Below are 23,263 nucleotides of genomic sequence, written 5' to 3'. Positions count from 1 at the left end.
GTTGTTTTTGGATGGAGTGTCCTATAAATATCAATTAAGTCCATCTTGTTTAATGTATCATTTAAAGCTTGTGTTTCCTTCTTTATTTTCATTTTGGAAGATCTGTCCATTGGTGAAAGTGGGTGTTAAAGTCCCCTACTATGATTGTGTTACTGTCAATTTCCCTTTTTATGGTTGTTAGTATTTGCCTTATGTATTGAGGTGCTCCTATGTTGGGTGCATAAATATTTACAATTCTTATATCTTCTTCTTGGATCGATCCCTTGATCATTATGTAGTGTCCTTCTTTGGCTCTTGTAATAGTCTTTATTTTAAAGTCTATTCTGTCTGATGTGAGAATTGCTACTCCAGCTTTCTTTTGATTTCCATTTGCATGGAATATCTTTTTCCATCCCCTCACTTTCAGTCTGCATGGGTCCCTAGGTCTGAAGTAGGTCTCTTGTAGACAGCATATATACGGATCTTGTTTTTGTATCCATTCAGCCAAACTGTGTCTTTTGGTGGGAGAATTTAATCCATTTACATTTAAGGTAATTATAGATATGTATGTTCCTATTCCCATTTTCTTAATTTTCTTGCCTAGAGAAGTTCCTTTAGCATTTGTTGTAAGGCTGGTTTGGTGGTGCTGAACTCTCTCAGCTTTTGCTTGTCTGTAAAGGTTTTAATTTCTCCATCAAATCTGAATGAGATCCTCGCTGGGTAGAGTAACCTTGGTTGTAGGTTTTTCTCTTTCATCACTTTAAATATGTCCTGCCACTCCCTTCTGGCTTGCAGAGTTTCTGCTGAAAGATCAGCTCTTAACCTTATGGGGATTCCCTTGTGTGTTATTTGTTGTTTTCCCCTTGCTGCTTTTAATATATTTTCTTTGTATTTAATTTTTGACAGTTTGATTAATATGTGTCTTGGCATTTCCTTGGATTTATCCTGTATGGGACTCTCTGTGCTTCCTGGACTTGATTAACTATTTCATTTCCCCAATTAGTTATGTTTTCAACTATAATCTTTTCAGATATTTTCTCAGTCCCTTTCTCTTCTTCTTCTGGGACCCCTATAATTCGAATGTTGGTGTGTTTAATGTTGTCCCAAAGGTCTCTGAGACTGTCCTCAGTTCTTTACATTCTTTTTTCTTTATTCTGCTCTGCAGTAGTTTTTTCCACTATTTTATCATCCAGGTCACTTATCCGTTCTTCTGCCTCAGTTATCTAGAGTATCTTTCATTTATTGTGTTGTTCATCGTTGTTTGTTTCATCTTTAGTTCTTCTAGGTCCTTGTTAAATGTTCCTTGCATTTTCTCTATTGTATTTCCAAGATTTTGGATCATTGTTACTATCATTATTCTGAATTCTTTTTCAGGTAGACTGCCTTTTTCCTCTTCATTTGTTAGGTCTGGTGGGTTTTTACCTTGCTCCTTCATCTGCTGTGTGTTTCTCTGTCTTCTCATTTTGCTTAACTTACTGTGTTTGGGGTCTCCTTTTTGCAGGCTGCAGGTTCGTAGTTCCTGTTCTTTTTGGTGTCTGTCCCCAGTGGCTAAGGTTGGTTCAGTGGGTTGTGTAGGCTTCCTGGTGGAGGGGACTAGTGCCTTTGTTCTGGTGGATGAGGCTGGATCTTGTCTTCCTGGTGGGCAGGTCGTCTGGTGGTGTGTTTTGGGGTGTCTGTGGACTTATTATGATTTTAGGCAGCCTCTCTGCTAATGGGTGGGGTTGTGTTCCTGTCTTGCTAGTTGCTTGGCATAGGATGTCCAGTACTGTAGCTTGCTGGTCGTTGAGTGAAGCTGGGTGCTGGTGTTGAGATGGAGATCTCTGGGAGATTTTCGCCGTTTGATATTACTTGGAGCTGGGAGGTCTTTTGTGGACCAGTGCCCTGAAGTTGGCTCTCCCACCTCAGAGGCACAGCCCTGATGCCTGGCTGGAGCACCAAGAGACTGTCCTCCACACGGCTCAGAATAAAAGGGAGAAAAAGTAGAATGAAACAAAGAGGATAAAATAAAGTTATTAAAATAATAATTATTAAGGAAATTTTTTTAAAGTAAAAAATCCAAACACAACGGATGGACAGAACACTAGGACAAATGGTGAAAACAAATCTATACAGACAAAAATCTCACACAGAAGCATACACATGCACTCAGGAAAAGGGGAAAAAATAATATATCTTGCTCCCAATGTCCACCTCCTCAATTTGGGATGATTCGTTGTCTATTCATATATTCCACAGATGCAGGGTACAAGTTGATTGTAGAGATTTAATCCGCTGCTCCTGAGGCTGCTGGGAGAGATTTCCCTTTCTCTTCTTTGTTCGTACAGCTCCTGGCTTTGGATGTGGACCCGCCTGTTCGTGTAGGTCGATGGAGGGCGTCTGTTCTTCGCTCAGACAGGACGGGGTCAAAGGAGCTGCTGATGCAGGGGCTCTGGCTAACTCAGGCCGGGGGGAGGGAGGGGCACAGAGTATGGGGCAAGCCTGAGGTGCGCCATGCGTTGTCCTGGGGAAGTGGTCCCTGGATCCCGGGACCCTGGCAGTGGCGGGCTGCACAGGCTTGCACACAGGCTTCTTGGGGGCAGTAGCAGCGGCGTTAGCGTCTCATGCCCGTCTCTGGGTCCAGGCTGTTGGCCGCAGCTCGCGCCTGTCTCTGGAGCTCCGTTAAGCAGCGCTCTCCTCGGTGGCTCCAAAGCTTTTCCCCCCTCCACCTCCCACAGTCTCTGCCCACAAAGGGGCTGCTAATGTGTGTAAACCTTTCCTCCTTCACAGCTCCCTCCCACTGGTGCAGGTCCTGTCCCTATTCTTTTGTCTCTGTTTTTTCTTTTTTCTTTTGCTTTGCCCTACCCAGGTACCTGGGGAGTTTCTTGCCTTTTGGGAGGTCTGAGTTCTTCTGCCAGTGTTCAGTAGGTGTTCTGTAGGAGCAGTTCCACGTGTAGATGTATTTCTGGTGTATCTGTGGGGAGAAAGGTGATCTCCGCGTCTTACTCTTCTGCCATCTTCCTCAACTCCTCCCTCCTCCTATTATGTCTTGAAGTTTGGTAATGTGAGCCCTTCAACTTTGTTCTTGATTCAGTATTGTGGAACTGTTCTCTGTCTTTTGCTTTTCCCTATAAATTTTAGAATTAGTTACCAAAAACAGCTTGCTGGGACTCTGATTGGGATTTCAGCAGCTCTGTAGAACAAGTTCAACTGACATCTTAACAATTATGAAACTTCTAATGCAGGAGTTTTGACTCTCTCTTCATTTATCTAGATCTTTTTTTTGATTTATCTTACCAGTGTTTTATAGTTTTCCACATACAGATCCTGTCCATATTTTTTTGATTTACAGCTAAGTACTTCCTTTTTAGGTGCTATTGTATATGATGTGTTTAAAATGTTTTAAATTTCAATTGTTTGTTTGCTTATGTAAAGGGAAGCAGTTGAGTTTTGTACACTGAGCTTGTATCCTGTAACCTTGCTGTATACCCCCTTATTAATGCCAAGGGTTTATTTGTTTTTTATAACATGGTAGAGTTTCTACATAGACACGTAATCCGTGCTTCCTTTCCAAGCTGTGTAACTTTTATTCTTTTTCTTTTCTTATTGCACTGGGATTTCTATTATAATATTGAATGTATGTAGTAAGAGATGGCATCTTTTTTTGGTCCAAAACTTAGGAAGCAAGTATTCAGTGTCTTATACTGTTAGCTATAGGGGTTCTTTAATATATCCTTCACTGGTTAAGGAAATTCCCTTTAATTCTAATTTTTAGAAATCCTAAATGGGTGCTGCATTTTGTTAAATGAGAAGATGGTTTTATTCAGTCTGCTAAAATAGTGAAGTTGATTGATTTATGATATCAAACTGTCCTTGACTCCCTGGAATGAACTCTGCTCAGTAGTGCTGTATTATATGTTGCTGGAGTCCACTTACTTGTATTGCGTTAAAAATCTTTTGTCTACGTTTATGAGCTATATGGGCCTGTAGTTTTCTTTCTCGTAGTGTCTTTACCAAGTTTTTGTTTTAGGGTAATGATGGCCTCATAAAATGAGTTGGGATGTGTTCCCTCATGAAGAGCAAATTTTAAAGATATTGTGGAGTATTGGTATCATTTTTTCTTTAAAAGTGTGGTTGACTTCACCAGTTAAATCACCTGAACCTGGTGATTTCACTTTTGAAAGGCTGTAAATGATGAACTCAATTTCTTTAATAGCTGTGGTACCATTCAGATTATCTATGTCTCTCCTTAAGTGAGATTTGGTAATTTTTGTAATTTAAGACATTAGATCATTTTATCTAAGTTATCAAATTTGTGGGCATAGAGTTGTTCATAGTACTTCTTTTTATCCTTTTAATGTCCTTGGGAGTAGTGTGACCCCTGCCTCATTCCTGATATTTGTCATTTGTATCATCTTTTTCAGATTGAGCTGTGTAGAGCCTGATCAATTTTTATTAATCTTTTCAAATAAGCACTTATTGGTTTCATTCATTTTCTCTGTGTTTTCCTAGTTTAACTTCTGTTGCCTTCTCCTCTAGTTTTTATAATTTGTTTCCTCTGCTTGCTTTAGGGTCAATTTGTTCTTCTTACTGTAGTTTTCTTAGATGGAGAGTTAGTTAGGTAATCAATTGCAAATCTGTCTTCTTTTCTAATATATGTGCTTAATGCTATAACTCTCCCTCTCAGCACATTTTGATGTTATATTTTCATTTAGTTTAAAATTTCTTTCTTTGAAACTTATTTGACCTAGTGATTACTTAGAAGTGTGCTGTTTAATATCCAAATATTTGGGAATTTTCCAGCTATATCTTTCTGTTAGTGATTTCTTGTTTGATGCTGTGGTGATCTGAGAGCATACTCTACATGACTTCTATTCTTTTAAAAATGTTAAGGTGCATGTTATGGCCTAGTGTATCGTTCTTTCTATTTTGGTGACTATTTCACGTGTTCTTGAGAAGAATGTGTGTTCTCCTCTTGTTTGATGGAGTATTCTACTTATGTCAATTTGATCAAATTGATTTATAGTGTTGTCCAGGTCACTTACGTTTTTACTGATTTTTCGCCTGCCTAACCTAATCTATCAATTACCGACAGAGTTGTGTTGAAGTCTCCATAGTCTCATGCATTTTGATGCTCTTTGGTTAGTTACATACATGTTTATGATTTTTCATGTGTTCTTGGAGAACTGACTTCCCTCTATCATTATCCTTCTTCAATCCCTGACAATCTGTTTCATCTGAAATTAATATAGTTACTGCAGCTTAATTTTGATTAATGTTAGCCTGTTACATCATTTACCATTGCTTTACTTTAGCTGGAGTCTTTACATTTAAAGTGGCTTTCTTCTAGATGGCACATTTTTCCTCTGGTCTGACAATCGTGGACTTTGTTTATATTTAAAGTGATTATTGATATAGTTTGATTAAAATCTGCCATCTTTGAAACTATATTCTAAACAGTACATTTGTTCTTTCCTTCTTTTTACCTCCTGTTTCTCTGTCTCCTTCGGTTTTAATTGAGAATTTTATATGATTCTCTTTTATCTCCTCTTGATGTATCATATTTCCTTTTAAAGTGTCTTTTCTTAGGGTTCACAATACATAGATTACAAACAATCTAAATCGACTTTCAAATAACATTATACAACTTCATGTATAGTACAGGGACCATACAACAGAGTATTTTCAATTCCTCCAACCATCCTTTGTGACATTTCTGTAATACATTTCACTTACTGATATGCTATAGTTACCCAATACCTTGTTCCTTTATTGCTTTGAACAAAAAGATGTCTTTTAGATGAATAAAGAATAATAAAATATTTACCTCTATTCCTTCTCTGACAGACACTCTTCCTTTCCTTAGGTAGATCCAAGTTCTTAAGGTAGATAATTTCCATCTGCCTGAAGAAAGGTTTAGTTTTTTAATAGGACTGTGCTGCTGGTAACAAGTTCGCTATGTTTTTGTCTGAGAAAGTCTCTGGCTCCTTTACTTTAAAAAAATACTTTTGCTAGACATTGCATTGAATTCTATGTTGGCCATTTTCTTTCAACATTTTACAGTATTCTCCTTTTGCTTGCATGGGCTGTGTTCTTACCCTTGTTCCTATATTGGGAAGGTTTCTTTCCCTCTTTAGTTTCTTTCAGGATTTTCTTTGTCTCTGGTTTTCTACAGGTGAAGATAATACATCCAGGTTTGGTGGGTTTTGGTATTTATCTTACTCGGTGTTCTCTGAGCTTCTGAAAATTGTGGTTTGGTGTCTGTCAATAACTTTGGTACCATCTCAGCAATGATTACCTCCCTCAAACATTTCTTTTTCTGCCCCATTCTCTCTTTCTGCCAGTTCTTGATCTATCTTCAAGTTTACCGATTCTTTCCTTAAGTCTACTTATGAGCCACCCAAAGCATTAACTGTTTTTGATTTCTAACATTTACTTTTGAAATCTCCACAACTCGGCTGACATTACCCATTTGATCTTGCATGCTGCCTATTTTTTAATTAACATATTATTAATCATGGTTATATTCCAAATGCCTTATCTCTTATGATGATTGCTTTTTCTCCCCAAACTGCCTTTCAGTATGCCTTTTAATAAAAAAGTAAAAGTTGTCATGTATCAATAGTACCTACAGGTAAATAGACCTTTTAGGGGCAGGATTTATGGTAATCTGGATATGAGCTGGACTGCTTTAATGTTGGCTATAGCTACAGAGAAATGTGGAGTCTGTACTACCTAGTGTCATTATTTGTTTCCTCTTTGGGCTTTAAGGCTTTTCTTTGTCCTATTCATACTTCTCAGAGGGGGGCTATGTTTGTTGGGTGCAGAGGAGGTAAGAAATAGTCTTTGAGTGGAAATTTGTCTCGGAGTGGCCTTCCCAACTGTTTCTGTCCCTCTTCAAGTTACATAGCTCCTCCCATCTTCCTTGTACCAAGTTCCCAGTATATTTCCTTGAAGTTCTGTCCCCTGTTAACTTTGTCTTTCTGCTCTTAGGTGAAATACAAATGCTAGAAGGGACTACAAGGGGAAGGAAATCTCTTTCCCCAGGTGAGATAAGTCAGTCTTTGTTATAGAGAAGAAAATGAGAGGATTACCCTTGCTGCTTTCCCCCTTCCTTTGTCAGAGCCGCAGGAGATTTTTCTTGAATCCATACTGTGCAAAGCTGTAGGGTTCCTAGAAGGAAAGCCCAAAACAGTGTAAGTGATTGCAGCCCCCAGGAATGTGTCGGGATCAAGCTAGTTAGCACTCAGCTTACAGCAACTTGTCAAGATTACTACTAAACGAAGTGTTTATACAACTTGTGGCTTCCCCTCCAGGTAAGCAAATTTCTAGTGCTGTATTTCTCTGGATGCACCAATCTCTCTGATTTTAGAGGGACAGTTTTCCCTGTGGCCCCAGTTCTTTGATAGACTCAAGAACTTTTTTCTTGCACTGCCAAGAGCGATGACTTGTAAGCTCTTTTACATGTTAGAGCTGAAATAGATAAACCCATGTCTATCAACTGGGAACGGGAAAAATTAGATGTGCTTCATTTCAAGCCTAGAGACCCACATAATTTGCACAAATAGGTACATTGAACAATTAACTTTATGTGAGATGATAAACAATACTTTAAAACCCAATAAATACATAATGTAATACAGATTTAGTGTACTCTACATAGAATGAAAAGTTTAGAGTAAGTGGTGTTCGGTGGAGAAGAGGGCCAGGGCTTGCTCTTTGGAAGGTGCATTCATCATTCTGCACCTCTTTCTTAGTTAACAATTGGAGTTTATGTTTTTACCATGCACTCAAAAACAGCAATCTAGGAAAAATAAAGGGTAAGTCTAGAAACATATGGAAAAAGTGCACAGACTGAAGAAGCAACTCTTCATCCTTCTCACTTGGCATAAATTCACCAATAAAAATGCTGTGGCTCATTGAACCATGACCTGCAGTTTAAATTTGTTTCATATGATATTCTCTGACTAGAAAGTGTGTCTAGTAAATTGGTGAAGGACTCTGCTTGAAAATGTAACATCTTAGAAAACACCACGTCTCAGAGGGCATCTACTTAGTGTGTTTTTAGGTGATGTCATTATGCTGAAACAAAAAAAGAGTGGTGTCCAAAAAATGGTATACTAAAGGGTATACTATTTCAAGAGCTGTTATGGTCCAACATCATTAACTGAGCAGTCCCTATGTGAGGTAATTCTGTAACTTGCTGTAGTTTTTATTTCATTTAAAGTCTGGAATCAGCTAACGAGTAACGTGTCATCCAGACCAATGTAAAAATTTCACACGCTTTCAGTTTTCTTCCCCTTGCCTCTGCCCCAACGTCCGTGTGGAAAATGCCTAGAAGATTAGTTCATATTCTTTTTAAGATTCCTTTCTTTTCATAACAAATACTGATTTAGGCCTAGCAACGAGGAGTTCTCACTTCTGTTAACTGTATCTTCACACATACTCCTGCTTCTTTCTGGATTGACTATTTTTCCTGATGTAATTCAGCCTCTAAAAAGTAGGTATTTTCAGACACAGCCTATAAACTCTAGAACTTCTGAGTTCAAGCTCACCCTTACCTGACCAGTATCTGGGGGCATAGAGTTCTAAAATCAAGGAATTTCCATCTGTACTTTGCAAGCATTCCACTGCCTTCTTGTTGCCAATACTGTTGTTGACAAACCTAGTGTTGTTACCTGAATTCCTGAAGCCTGTTCTGAGGCAAAGATGTGAATACGTAGATTTTTCTCTTTACTGACAATGCCCTGAGGTGTATACACAATGCGTCAATATAGTTTGGGTGCTGTTGTGTTACTTTATTTTTTTTAATTAATTTTTGGCTGCGTTGGGTCTTCATTGCTGCGCGGGGGCTTCTCCTGTTGCAGAGCACAGGCTCTAGGCGTGCAGGCTCAGTAGTTGTGGCACACAGGCTTAGTTGCTCCATGGCATGTGGGATCTTCCCGGAACAGGGATCATGTCCCCTGCATTCTTGACCACTGCACCACCAGGGAAGCCCTGTTGTGTTACTCTTATTGCTTTTCATTCATTCTCTCTCTATTCTTTTCTCCAAAACATAATACATATTATGTTGGGACTTCTAGCCATAAAATGTTCTTTATAAGTCCTTTATCAGATATATGTGACTGACTGACTGCAAATATTTTCTACCACTCTGTGGCCTGTCTCTTCATTTTTTAGAAGAGCAGAAGTCCTTAACTTGGATAAAGTCGGTTTCTCCTTTTGGTAAGAAAGCTTTTCTCCTACAGTTTATTCTAGAAATTTTATAGTTTTAGGTATTATATTTAGATCCAGAGTTTGAGTTAATTTTTTGTAAATATTGCAAGACATGAATTTGTTATCTTTCATTTTTTTGAATATTGATATCAACTTTTTTCAGCATTTGTTGAAACAGCTATTTATTCTCCATCAAGTAATTTTTCCTTCTTTGTTGAAAGTCAACTAACCATATCTATTTTTAGTTTCTCTATTCTAGTCTATTGTTCATTTATCTTGACTCTAACATCACAGTTTTTGATTACTGTAGCTTTAGAACAACTCTTGAAGTCAGCTAGTATGATCCCTGCAACTTTTCAAACAAAGTCTTCTAAAGTTGTTTTAGCATTTCTAGGTCCTTTACGTTTCCATAAGAATTTTAGCAACAGCTTTTCAATATCTACCAAAAAGCCTTTTGGAAGTTTGCTTGGAATTGCACTGCACTGACAGTACACTATGGCAACAACTGATAATATACCTCACCACTTACTTACATCTTTTTCACTTAGTAGGAAGAAAAATTCCTCAACCTGATGAAAAACCTACAGCTGACATCATCCATAAGGCTAAATGCTTTATGTCCATGATAGGAAAGAAACAAGGATGTCTGCTCTCACCAGCTCAATATTTAATTTTGTGTGGGAGATCTTAACTAGTGCAATAAGGTAAGAAAAAATAAGTAAAATGAACAGATTGAAAAGGAACGAAGAAGACTATACATATTTGTAGATAACATGATCATCTAAGTAGAAAATCCAAAGAATCTACAAGAAACTATGCAAACTGACGAGTGATTTTAGTAAGATGGCAGGACACAGTGTTTATACACAATTGATAGTATTTCTATATACTATACTAGCAACTTATAATTGGATTAAATAAAAATACCATTTGCAATATCATGAACATGAAATATTTACAGATGAATATAAGACAATCTGTACAAGAGGTGTATGTTGAAAACTGCAAAATATTACTGAGAGAATGTCAAATTTTACAAAATTAATGTGGTGCCTCAATGCAATCTCAATCAAAATCCCAAGAGATTTTGACAATTTGATTCTAAAATTTATGGAAGTGGAAAGGCCAGGATAGTCAAGGCTATTTTGAAAGTGTTGATCCTTGGAGTGTAAAACTAGTTAGCAAGACTTTATAGTAAGCTACAGTAATTAAAACAGTGTGATAGACATATATTTTAATGGAATAGACAGTCCAGAAATAGTATTGTACCCATATGATTTTGAACAAATCTGCCAAGGAAATACAATGGGAGCAAGACAATTCTTTTCAACAAATTGTGCTGAAACAACTGGGCCTCATATTGAAAAAATAAACCTCAACCCTAATCTCACACCATATACAGTGAATAACTCACTCATCATGGATCACAGATCTAAAACTGATAACTAAAAATTTCTAGAAAAATTTAATGAAGAAATCTTAGTGGCCTGGAGTTAGAGCTTTCTTGATATGATTCATGCTTGTTTTGTGTCCTAAGAAAAAAACTGAAGTAGTTTCACGAAAATTTAAGAAACACTGGAATAAAACCTACATAAGGAGGCCAAAGACATGTACTTTGAAAACTGTAAGAAACTAATGAAACAAGTTGAAGAAGACACAAACATATGGAAAGATATACTGTGTTCTATGGAAAGATACACTGTGTTCTTATATTGAAAGAATATTGTTACAATAACCATACCACCCAAGGCAATCTACAGATCCAGTGCAATCTCTATGAAATTACTAATGGCATTATTCACAGAACAAAAAATTTTACAATTTGTATGGAAACACAAAAGACCCCAAATAGCAATCTTGAGGAAGAAGAGAGCTGGAGGACTCAAGCTTCCTGACTTCAGACTATCTTCCTGACTTCAGACTATACTACAAAGCTACAGTGAGCAAAACAATATGATACTGGCACAAAAACAGAAATATAAATCCATGGAACAGGATGGAAAGCCCAGAAATAAACCCATGCACCTATGGTCAATTAATCTACAACAAAGGAGGCAAGAATATACAATAGAGGAAAGACAGCCTCTTCAATAAGTGGTGCTGGGAAAACTGGACAGCTGCATGTAAAAGGATGAAATTAGAACATTCTTTAATACCATACACAAATCAATTTAAGACCTAAATGGAAGACCAGATACTATAAAACTCCTAGAGGAAAACACAGGCAGAGCACTCTTGGACATAAATCGCAGCAAGATCTTTTTCAATCCATCTCCTAGAGGAATGGAAATAAAAACAAAGCTAAACAAATGGGACCTAGTTAAACTTAAAAGCTTTTGCACAGTAAAGGAAACCATCAACAAAATGAAAAGACAACCTACGGGATGCAAGAAAATATTTGCAAACAATGCAACTGACAAGGGATTAATCTACAAACAGTACATGCAGGTCAATATCAAAAAAAAAACAACCCAGTCAAAAAATGGGCAGAAGTCCTAAGTAGACATTTCACCAAAGAAGACATACAGATAGCCAAAAAGCACATGGAAAGATGCTCAACATCACTAATTATTAGAGAAATGCAAGTCAAAACTGCAGCTACTTCACACCAGTCAGAATGGCCATCATCAAGAAGTCTACAAACAATAAATGGTGGAGAGGGTGTGGAGAAAAGGAAACCCTCCTATGCTGATTTGGGGAATGTAAATTGGTACAGCCACTACGGAGAACAGTATGAATAGAGCTACCATATGATCCAGCAGTCCCACTCCTGGGCATATATCCAGAGAAGACCATGGTTCACATGCACCCCAATGTTCACTGCAGTGCTGTTTACAATAGCCAAGACATGGAAGCAACCTAAATGTCCATCGACAGATAAATGGATAAAGAAGATGTGGTGTATGTGTGTATATTTATATATATATATATATATATATTTATATATATATATATATATATATATATGTATACACACACCTACATATGTATGTATAAGTGCACACACAATGGAATATTACTCAGCCATAAAAAATAATGTCATTTGCAGCAACATGGTTGGATCTAGAGATTATCATACTAAGTGAAGTCAGTCAGAGATAGTCAAATATGATATCACTTATATTTGGAATCTAAAAAGGTGATACACCTGCAAGCTGTGTGGCATGGCCAAAAATAAATTAATAATAAAATACAAAATAATGGCTATAAAAAAATCACACTACTATATATAAAATCAACAAGGACCTACTGATAGCACAGGGAACTCTGCTCGGTATTCTGTAATACCCTATATGGGAAAAGAACCTGAAAAAGAATGGATATATGTATAACCAATTCACTTTGCTATATACACCTGAAACCTACACAACATTGTGAATCAACTATACCCCAATATAAAATAAAAATTAAATTTTAAAAAATACATAATATGCCTTATACTTCTTTTAGAGACAGTGCAGTTTTGGTGAAAGAATAAACACATAGATCAGTGGAAGAGAATAAAGATACCACATAATCACGTGATTTTTGACAAAGGTGCAAAGGCAGTTCAATGGGGAAAGAGTAGTCTTTCCAATAAATAGTACTGAAACAAATGGACATCTCTCTTTACACATAGACACCTCAAGAAGGAAACTAGTATGATATACATTGGTTATGACCTTTTAGGTACAAAAACCAAAAGAATGATCCATGAAAAAGTGGCTAAGCTGGATGTTATTAAAATTAAAAACTTGCTCTGTGAAATACATTGTTAAGAGAATGAAAAGCCACAGACTGCTAGAAAATATTTGCAAATCACGTATCTGATAAAGGACTTGTATCCAGAATGCACAAAGAATTCTTAAAACTCAGCAATAAAAAATAAGCCAATTTAAAAAGAGTAAAGCATCAAGCACATCAGCAAAGCGGATATACAAATGGCAAACAAGCATATGGAACGACACTTAACAGCATATGTCATTAGGGAAATGCAAATTCAGATAGCAGTCAGATACCACGATCAAAACAAGAATGAGCTATCACTACACACCTGTTACAATAGATGAAACAAAAACCCCAAAGCAAAGTCTGACAACTAAATGCTGGTGAGAATGTGGAGCAACAGGAACTCTCATTCATTGGAAACAAGTTGGAAGGTTTCTTTGTTTTTTAAACAAAGCATATTAGAATTGTGGTAAAATATACATAACATGAAATTTACCATTTTAACAATTTTAAGTGTATAGTTCAGTGGCATTAATTGAGGATATTCACATCATTATGCAACCATCACCACCATTCATCTCCAGAACTTTTTTCATCTTCCCAAACTGAAACTCTGTATCCATTAAAAGTTTATTCCCTGTTCCTCCCTCCCTCAAACATCATTCTCCAAGAAAAGAAACTAGGGCTTCCAGGAGAAATGACAGCTTTGAAAGCCAAGGCAAGGATATGCAGGATGAGCCTGGAGCATCTTACAGTGTCAGGAAGTAAGGAAAACAAAACAAAACAAAAACCAGTAGAGTATGTCAGAGGGACACAGGAGCCAACTGAAAGAGCTCCCAATGTCCAAAACTGAAACCTTGAGCAATAAAATAAATAACATGTATTAGAATATAACCCAATGTATAAATCTAAACCTAAATATCTGAGTCTATAGTGATGTAATAAATAATAATTAATAAGAATAGGCAAATCTCCCATACAGAAGAATTCCTGACAATTTATGTAGTTACTCTCTCATCAAATAGGTGGAGCATAATTCCCCACTCCCTTAATTGTGGGAGGGACTGACTTCCCTCTAAATATAGTACAGAAAAGTGAGGGGAGTAACTTTACAGTAGAGAAAGTTGACAAACACTACCTCAGCCATGTGATCAAGTTTAACATCTTGAGTGATAAATAATATGGGTAGAATATGCACTTAATATGATGTGAAAAAGCTATCACTTTACGAACCCTGTGGTCTTCCAAGAACCGGCAAGCCCAATGCAATCAAGAAAAAAAAAAAATCAGACAAACCCAACTTGAGAAGCATGCTATTCAATACCTGACCTGTATTCCCCTGAAGTGTCAAAGTCATCAAAAACAAGAAATATTCGAGAAATTGTCATACTTTAAAGAGCTCTAAGGAGTCATTAGGACCAAAGGTAGTGTTCTATTCTAGATGGAATCCTGGGACAGAAAAGGGACATTAGGTAAACACTAAGTAAATCTGAATAGTTGGACTTTAGTTACCAATCATGAGTCAACATTGGTTAATCAGTTTCGACAAATATACTAAAGTAAGATAGTTCTGCTCTAGAACATGAATGATTAAGGTCTTTAAAACATGATATATTAATACTATCTTTCCATATTCAACCCCCAGAAGTTTAATAAATGCAGTAAACTATCAAAAATAAATGATCTCTTCTTTCTTTCAGAATCCCATTTCTCATTTCCTCAAGGTCCAATCCTCACAAGCCAGGACTATTCAAGCACATCCCAAACCCATATAGTCATTCGTACTGTGACCCAGTGAAACGGAGCTATTGGTTTCCCTACAAGCTTTCCTTCTGTAGATCTTTGTGAAAGCTTGAACATCAAGCTTTGTCAAATGACTCTGATTCTTCACCATATCTGTATCTTGTTCAGTGGAGGACATGCAGTCCTGGAGCTGATTCTAGAATCCATTTCAAAAATAAGGGAAGAGAGAGAGAAAGTGACTCCAAGCAAAATGTCCCTGACATTTCTTCATTCCAAGAGGGTGTTTTTACCATGAGAAGGAATCATAGATTACTGGAGTTGGAAAAAGCCATGGATAAGATCCTTGTACTGGATGTAGAGATCAAGCGCCATAGAGATTAAATGACTTGCCCAAGGTCAGTTTGTTAGTCTCTTAGAAGAAATAATACATTTTTCTAAAATAGGATGCTTCTCACATTTTAGTCTTTTACTCTCCTTAGCAAATTTAACCTTTTCCATGCAGCTGTTGAGATAACCTACTGGTTGTATAAGCTACATCAACACAAGGGACGTATCTCAGAAAATGCCCCCAGACTGCCTCCCTTTTCATTATTGAAAACCACGAGATGAAACTCTTTAATAACCCACTGCACAAGAGGACCATTACTGTCAGCATATACCACTCAGCCATATATTATAGCTTTTTACTTCTCCACACAAAATTGCCTTGAAATTTACATTTGGTATAAAGGATTCAAGTCCATCACCGTTAATTTCCCCCTACAAATTATGTTTAATTATCACCTCTTTCCACCTATAAAGAAGCCCCTCTTGTACTTCTGTCTCCATATAGCTCTCAAGAAGAGTTTCCTCAGCATGAATCTTTGATGGTGATTTTATATCCCTTACATGCCCTTCCTTGTCAAGCTCACACAGCCCACTTAGAGATATGGAAATGAACAGCTTGCCTGGCGCCTCATTTCCTTCATACATATGAAATCTGGTCTCCCTAAGCAGGAGAAAAAGAGGAACATTTTCCAGCTTTTGCCTGTGGACAGTTAGGCTAGAAACACCCCATTCTAGGATTCAGAGAAGCTTTGAAAGGCTATCCATGATTGATTGCTTAACAGGTCATATACTACATCTAATCTTTCTGATGCTTCAAGCATCGTCTTTATTCTCTCCCTCAGTTGTGGAGCCCTAGAAGAAATCAGTTTTACTCTTTTTTTCATTTAATTTCTATGCTTCCTTAGTACCATATAAAGAGCATGGTCTTCAGAGTCAAAAATGTTAGCAGTCAAATCATAACTCTACCAGAAATTTACGTAACTTCAAGCAAATCGCTTATCTCTGAGTCCCTGTTCTCTCAACCTTAAACATAAAGCTATTTTAAGTTTAACTAAGATTAGCATGTATTATGCTTGGCACATTCAAGGAATTCAAATGTTAATTATCCCCTTCCAGATTCAATGAAGCAGTATTTTTGTCTATAATCTACTGTCTGCAGCTGATGGAAACTCAACTCAAACTAGCTGAAGCTAAAATGGAATTCACTGACTCACATAACCAGGAAGTCCTGGCATGTCTCTGGCTCTGGACATAGCTGGATTAAACTTCCCAAACAATGTCGCCATGACTCTAGACTCTGTTTATCTCTGCTTGGAGTAGCTCTGAACATAAGCACTGACCAAATGACTGGCAAAATAGCTAGTATAAGTTAAAGATCTTCAGCCCCCTTTCTTAGTAGACCCTCAGTGAAGAAAACTGTCTCCTACTATTTACATATCAAGTTCAGGGAAGATTCTAACTGGCCTTGCTTGAATCATGTGCCTGCCTCCCAGTCACTGTGACCATTGGGAAGGCACTTCTCAGTTTGGCCACCCTGGCTAAGGACCTACCATTGTGGTAGAGAACAAAGTGCCATGATTTATAGTCGTAGGATTAAATGGAGTGAGAGATCCTTAAGAAACCAGAAGGACAATTAAAATAATACTGGGAGAAAAAATTTAAATAAATGACAACTATAGCTTCCAGTGTGCATTTTTGTCAATCAATAAATAAGTTCTTGGTTTCTTTATTCATAAACAGATTTTCTTTTGCACTTGACATTGTCTTGTATGGGGACCTGTAGTCTATGTCAGGGATTAGCAAACTACAACCCAGAGACCAAATGTGGCCCACTGCTTGTTCTGTAAATAAAGTTTTATTGAAACACAGCCACACTCTTTCCTTAATGTATTGTCCATGGTTGTTTTGACACTACATTATCAGGGTGCAGTACTTGCAACAGAGTTCATAGAGACTGCAAGGCCTGAAATATTTACTATCTCATTCCTTTCAGAAAAAAGTTTGCCAACCTCTGATCCATGTTACAATAACAAGATAATGAGAGAGGCAAAAAAAAGAAAAAGAAAGCTTACTTAGAATATTTGTTTGGATTCTGGAGAAGATGGTGGAAAAGTAAGAGGCAGAGATCACCTTCCTCCCCACAGATACATCAGAAATACATCTACACATGGAACTGCTTCTATAGAACACCTACTGAACGCTGGCAGAAGACCTCAGACCTCCCAAAAGGCAAGAAACTCCCCACGTACCTGGGTAGGGCAAAAGAAAAAAGAAAAAACAGACAAAAGAATAGGGACAGGACCTGCACCACTGGGAGGGAGCTGTGAAGGAGGAAATGTTTGCACATATTAGCAGCCCCTTCGCGGACAGAGACTGCAGGAGGTGGAGGGGGGAATAGCTTCGGAGCCACGGAGGAGAGCGCAGCCACCGGGGCGCGGAGGGCAAAGCAGAGAGATTCCCGCTCAGAGGATCGGTGCCGACCAGCACTCACCAGCCCGAAAGGCTTGTCTGCTCACCCGCCAGGGCAGTCGAGGCTGTGAGCTAAGGCTTAGGCTTCCGTTGGATCGCCCGGAGAGGACTGGCGGGGTGAACACAGCCTGAAGGGGTTAGTGCACCACGGCTAGCCAGGAGGGCGTCTGGGGGAATGTCTGTACCTGCCGAAGAGACAAGAGACTTCTTCCCTCTTTGTTTCCTGGTGCGTGAGGAGAGGGGATTAAGAGCGCTGCTTAAAGGAGCTCCAGAGACGGGCATGAGCCGCAGCTAATAGCGTGGACCCCAGAGACGGGCACGAGATGCTAAGGCTGCTGCTGCCGCCACCAAGAAGCCTGTGTGAGAGCACAGGTCACTATCCACACTTCCCCTCCTGGGAACTTCTGCAGCCCACCACTGCCAAGGTCCCATGATCCAGGAACAACTTCCCTGGGAGAACGCACGGCACGCCTCCAAGCTGGTGCAACATCACACCAGCCTCTGCCACCGCAGGCTCGCCCCGCATCCATACCCCTCCCTCCCCCTGGCCTGAGTGAGCCAGAGCCCCTGAATCAGCTCCTCCTTTAACCCCGACCTGTCTGAGCAAAGAACAGACGGCCTCAGGTGACCTACACGCAGAGGCAGGGCTAAATCCAAAGCTGAACCCTGAAAGCTATGTGAACAAAGAAGAGAAAGGGAAATCTCTCCCAGCAGCCTCAGGAGCAGCGGATTAAATCTCCACAATCAACTTGATGTACCCTGCATCTGTGGAATACCTGAATACACAACAAATCATCCCAAATTCAGGAGGTGGACGTTGGGAGCAAGATTTATTATTTTTTCCCCTTTTCTTCTTTTTGTGAGTGTGTATGTATATGCTTCTATGTGAGATTTTGTCTGTATAGCTTTGCTTTCACCATTTCTCCTAGGGTTCTGATGGTCCAGGTTTTTTTTTTCTTTTTTTAATGTTTAAAAATTTTTTTCTTAATAATTATATTTTATTTTTTATTTTAATAACTTTATTTTATTTTATCTTATTTTATTTTATCCTCTTTCTTTCTTCCTTCCTTTCTTCCTTTCTTACTTTTTCTCCCTTTTATTCTGAGCTGTGTGGAGAACAGTCTCTTGGTGCTCCAGCCAGGTGACAGGACTGCCTCTGAGGTGGGAGAGCCAACTGCAGGACACTGGTCCACAAAAGACCTCCCAGCTCCACATAATATCAAATGGCAAAAATCTCCCGGAGATCTCCATCTCAACACCAGCACCCAGCTTCACTCAACGACCAGCAAGCTACAGTGCTGGACACCCTATGCCAAACAACTAGCAAGACAGGAACACAACCCCACCCAGTAGCAGAGAGGCTGTCTAAAATCATAATAAGTCCACAGACACCCAAAAACACACCACCAGACGACCTGCCCACCAGGAAGACAAGATCCAGCCTCATCAACCAAAACACAGGCACTAGTCCCCTCCACCAGGAAGCCTACACAACCCACTGAAGCAACCTTAGCCACTGGGGACAGACACCAAAAAGAACGGGAACTACGAACCTGTAGCCTGCAAAAAGGAGGCCCCAAACACAGTAAGTTAAGCAAAATGAGAAGACAGAGAAACACACAGCAGATGAAGGAGCAAGGTAAAAACCCACGAGACCTAACAAATGAAGAGGAAATAGGCAGTCTACCTGAAAAAGAATTCAAAATAATGATAGTAAGGATGATACAAAATCTTGGAAATACAATAGAGAAAATGCAAGGAATATTTAACAAGGACCTAGAAGAACTAAAGAGGAAACAAGCAACGATGAACAACACAGTAAATGAAATTAAAAATACTCTAGAAGGAATCAATAGCAGAATAACTGAGGCAGAAGAACGGATAAGTAACCTGGATGATAAAATAGTGGAAATAACTACTGCAGAGCAGAATAAAGATAAAAGAATGAGAAGAACTGAGGACAGTCTCAGAGACCTCTGGGACAACATTAAACACACCAACATTCGAATTATAGGGGTCCCAGAAGAAGAAGAGAAAGAGAAAGGGACTGAGAAAATATTTGAAGAGATTATAGTTGAAAACACCCCTAATATGGGAAACAAAATACTTAATCAAGTCCAGGAAGCACAGAGAGCCCCAAACAGGATAAATCCAAGGAGAAACACGCCAAGACACATATTAATCAAACTATCAAGAATTAAATACAAAGAAAACATATTAAAAGCAACAAGGGAAAAATAACACACAAGGGAATCCCCATAAGCTTAAGAGCTGATCTTTCAGCAGAAACTCTGCAAGCCAGAAGGGAGTGGCAGGACATATTTAAGCTGATGAAGGAGAAAAACCTACAACCAACATTACTCTACCCAGTGAATATCTCATTCAGATTTGATGGAGAAATTAAAACCTTTACAGACAAGCAAAAGCTGAGAGGGTTCGGCACCACCAAACCAGCTTTACAACAAATGCTAAAGGAACTTCTCTAGGCAGGAAACACAATAGAAGGAAAAGACCTACAATAACAAACCCAAAATAATTAAGAAAATGGGAATAGGAACATACATATCAATAATTACCTTAAATGTAAATGGATTAAGTGCTCCCACCAAAACACACAGACTGACTGAATGGATACAAAAACAAGACCTGTATATATGCTGTCTACAAGAGACCCACTTCAGACCTAGGGACACATACAGACTGAAAGTGAGGGGATGGAAAAAAGATATTCCATGCAAATGGAAATCAGAAGAAAGCTGGAGTAGCAATTCTCATATGAGACAAAATAGACTTTAAAATAAAGACTATTACAAGAGACAAGGACACTACATAATGATCAAGGGATTGATTCAAAAAGAAGATATAAGAATTGCAAATATTTATGCACCCAACATAGGAGCACCTCAATACATAAGGCGAATACTAACAGCCATAAAAGGGGAAATCGACAGTAACACAATCATAGTAGGGGACTTTAACACCCCACTTTCACCACTGGACAGATCATCCAAAATGAAAATAAATAAGGAAACAGAAACTTTAAATGATACATTAAACAAGATAGACTTAACTGATATTTATAGAACATGCCATTCAAAAACAACAGAATACACTTTCTTCTCAAGTGCTCATGGAACAAACCAAATGTGGCCCACTGCTTGTTCTGTAAATAAAGTTTTATTGAAACACAGCCACACTCTTTCCTTAATGTATTGTCCATGGTTGTTTTGACACTACATTATCAGGGTGCAGTACTTGCAACAGAGTTCATAGAGACTGCAAGGCCTGAAATATTTACTATCTCATTCCTTTCAGAAAAAAGTTTGCCAACCCCTGATCTATGTTACAATAACAAGATAATGAGAGAGGCAAAAAAAAAAAAAAAAAAGAAAGAAAGCTTACTTAGAATATTTGTTTGGATTCTGGAGAAGATGGTGGAAGAGTAAGAGGCGGAGATCACCTTCCTCCCCACAGATACATCAGAAATAAATCTACACGTGGAACTGCTTCTATAGAACACCCACTGAACACTGGCAGAACACCTCAGACCTCCCAAAAGGCAAAAAACTCCCCATGTACCTGGGTAGGGCAAAAGAAAAAACAGAGACAACAGAATAGGGACGGGGCTTCCCTGGTGGCACAGTGGTTGAGACGGGTTCGTGCCCCGGTCCGGGAGGATCCCACATGCCGCGGAGCGGCTGGGCCCATGAGCCATGGCCGCTGGGCCTGCGCGTCTGGAGCCTGTGCTCTGCAACGGGAGAGGCCACAACAGTGAGAGGCCCGTGAACAGCAAAAAAAAAAAAAAGAATAGGGACAGGACCTGCACCAGTGGGAGGGAGCTGTGAAGGAGGAAAGGTTTCCACACACTAGGAAGCCCCTTCGTGGGCGGAGACTGCGGGTGGCGGAGGGGGAAGCTTCGGAGCTGTGGAGGAGAGCGCAGCAACAGGGGTGCAGAGGGCAAAGGGGAGAGATTCCTGCACAGAGGATCGGAGCCGACAAGCACCCACCAGCCCGAGAAGTTTGCTCACCCGCCAGGGCGGCGGGGCTGAGACCTGAGGCTCAGGCTTCGGTCGGAGCGCAGGGAGAGGACTGGGGTTGGCGGTGTGAACACAGCCTGAAGGGGTTAGTGCACCACAGCTAGCCGGGGGGGAGTCTGGGGAAAAGTCTGGCCCTGCCAAAGAGGCAAGAGACTTTTTCTTCCCTCTTTGTTTCCCGGTGCGCAAGGAGAGGGGATTAAGAGCGCTGCTTAACGGAGCTCCAGAGATAGGCGCGAGCCGTGGCTAAAAGCATGGACCCCAGACGGGCGTGAGACGTGGCTAACAGTGCGGACCCCAGAGACGGGCATGAGACGCTGAGGCTGCTGCTGAAGCCAGAAGAAGCCAGTGTGCGAGCACAGGTCACTCTCCACACCGCCCCTCCCGGGACCCTGTACAGCCTGCCACTGCCAGGGTCCCGGGATCCAGGGAAAACTTCCCCCAGGAGAATGCACAGTGTGCCTCAGGCTGCTGCAATGTCATGCCAGCCTCTGCCGCCGCAGGCTCGCCCTGCATCCGTACCCCTCCCTCGCCCCGGCCTGAGTGAGCCAGAGCCCCCGAATCAGCTCCTCCTTTAACCCTGACCTGTCTGAGCGAAGAACAGACGCCCTCCAGTGACCAACACGCAGAGGCGGGGCCAAATCCAAATCTGAACCCCGGGAGCTGTGCGAACAAAGAAGAGAAAGGGAAATCTCTCTCAGCACCCTTAGGAGCAGTGGATTAAATCTCCACAATCAACTTGATGTACCCTGCATCTGTGGAATACCTGAACACACAATGAATCATCCCAAATTGAGGAGGTGGACGTTGGGAGCAAGATAGATTACTTATTCCCCTTTTACTCTTTTTCTGAGTGTGTATGTGTATGCTTCTGTGTGAGATTTTGTCTGTATAGCTTTGCTTTCACCATTTGTCCTAGGGTTCTGACCGTCCAGATTTTGTTTCTTGTTTTAAATTTTTTTCTTAATATTTTTTTATTTTAATAACTTTATTTTACCTTACTTTATTTTATTTTATCCTCTTTCCTTCTTTCTTTCTACTTTTTCTCCATTTTATTCTGAGCCATGTGGAGGACAATCACTTGGTGCTCCAGCCAGGCATCAGGGCTGTGCCTCTGAGGTGGGAGAGCCAACTTCAGGACACTGGTACACAAGAGACCTCCCAGCTCCACGTAATATCAAACAGCGAAACTCTCCCAGAGATCTCCATCTCAACACCAACACCCAGCTTTACTCAACGACCAGCAAGCTCCTGTGGTGGACACCCTATGCCAGACAATTAGCAAGACAGGAACACAGCCCCACCCATTAGCAGAGAGGCTGCCTAAAATCATAATAAGGCCACAGACACCCAAAAACAAAACACCAGATGACCTGCCCACCAGAAAGACAAGATCCAGCCTCATCAACCAAAACACAGACACTAGTCCCCTCCACCAGGAAGCCTACACAACCCACTGAACCAACCTTAGCCACTGGGGACAGACACCAAAAAGAACGGGAACTATGAACCTGTAGCCTGCAAAAAGGAGACCCCAAGCACAGTAAGATAAGCAAAATGAGAAGACAGAAAAACACACAGCAGATGAAGGAGCAATGTAAAAACCCACGAGACCTAACAAATGAAGAGGAAATAGGCAGTCTACCTGAAAAAGAATTCAGAATAATGATAGTAAAGATGATCCAAACTCTTGGAAATACAATAGAGAAAATGCAAGGAACATTTAACAAGGACCTAGAAGAGCTAAGGAGGAAACAAGCAACGATGAACAACACAGTAAATGAAATTAAAAATACTCTAGAAGGGATCAA

General features: G+C 39.7%; 2 protein-coding genes across 2 annotated transcripts in view; one reads left to right on the top strand and one right to left on the bottom strand.

Annotated features, from left to right (window-relative positions):
- The window catches only part of LRMDA (leucine rich melanocyte differentiation associated), a 1,307,794-nt gene extending 1,291,056 nt beyond the window's left edge, over nt 1-16,738 (top strand). Inside the window, exons 10-12 of the mRNA XM_079899924.1 lie at nt 9,720-9,875; nt 14,580-15,017; nt 16,066-16,738. The gene's annotated coding sequence lies outside the window, so the exon portion shown is untranslated. The remainder of the gene's footprint in view (nt 1-9,719; nt 9,876-14,579; nt 15,018-16,065) is intronic.
- LOC307175081 (uncharacterized protein) overlaps nt 1-23,263 on the bottom strand; it is a 107,327-nt gene that overhangs the window by 15,728 nt on the left and 68,336 nt on the right. Inside the window, exons 3-4 of the mRNA XM_079899926.1 lie at nt 7,050-7,128; nt 5,783-5,859 (exon numbers count right to left, since the gene is read on the bottom strand). Coding sequence (XP_079756052.1) covers nt 5,783-5,855 — 73 coding nt within the window. The 5' untranslated portion in view covers nt 5,856-5,859; nt 7,050-7,128. The remainder of the gene's footprint in view (nt 1-5,782; nt 5,860-7,049; nt 7,129-23,263) is intronic.

Source organism: Stenella coeruleoalba, assembly GCF_951394435.1.
Source record: "Stenella coeruleoalba genome assembly, chromosome: 16".
Lineage (NCBI taxonomy): Eukaryota > Metazoa > Chordata > Mammalia > Artiodactyla > Delphinidae > Stenella > Stenella coeruleoalba.
This window is presented reverse-complemented; position numbering and strand designations above follow the sequence as displayed.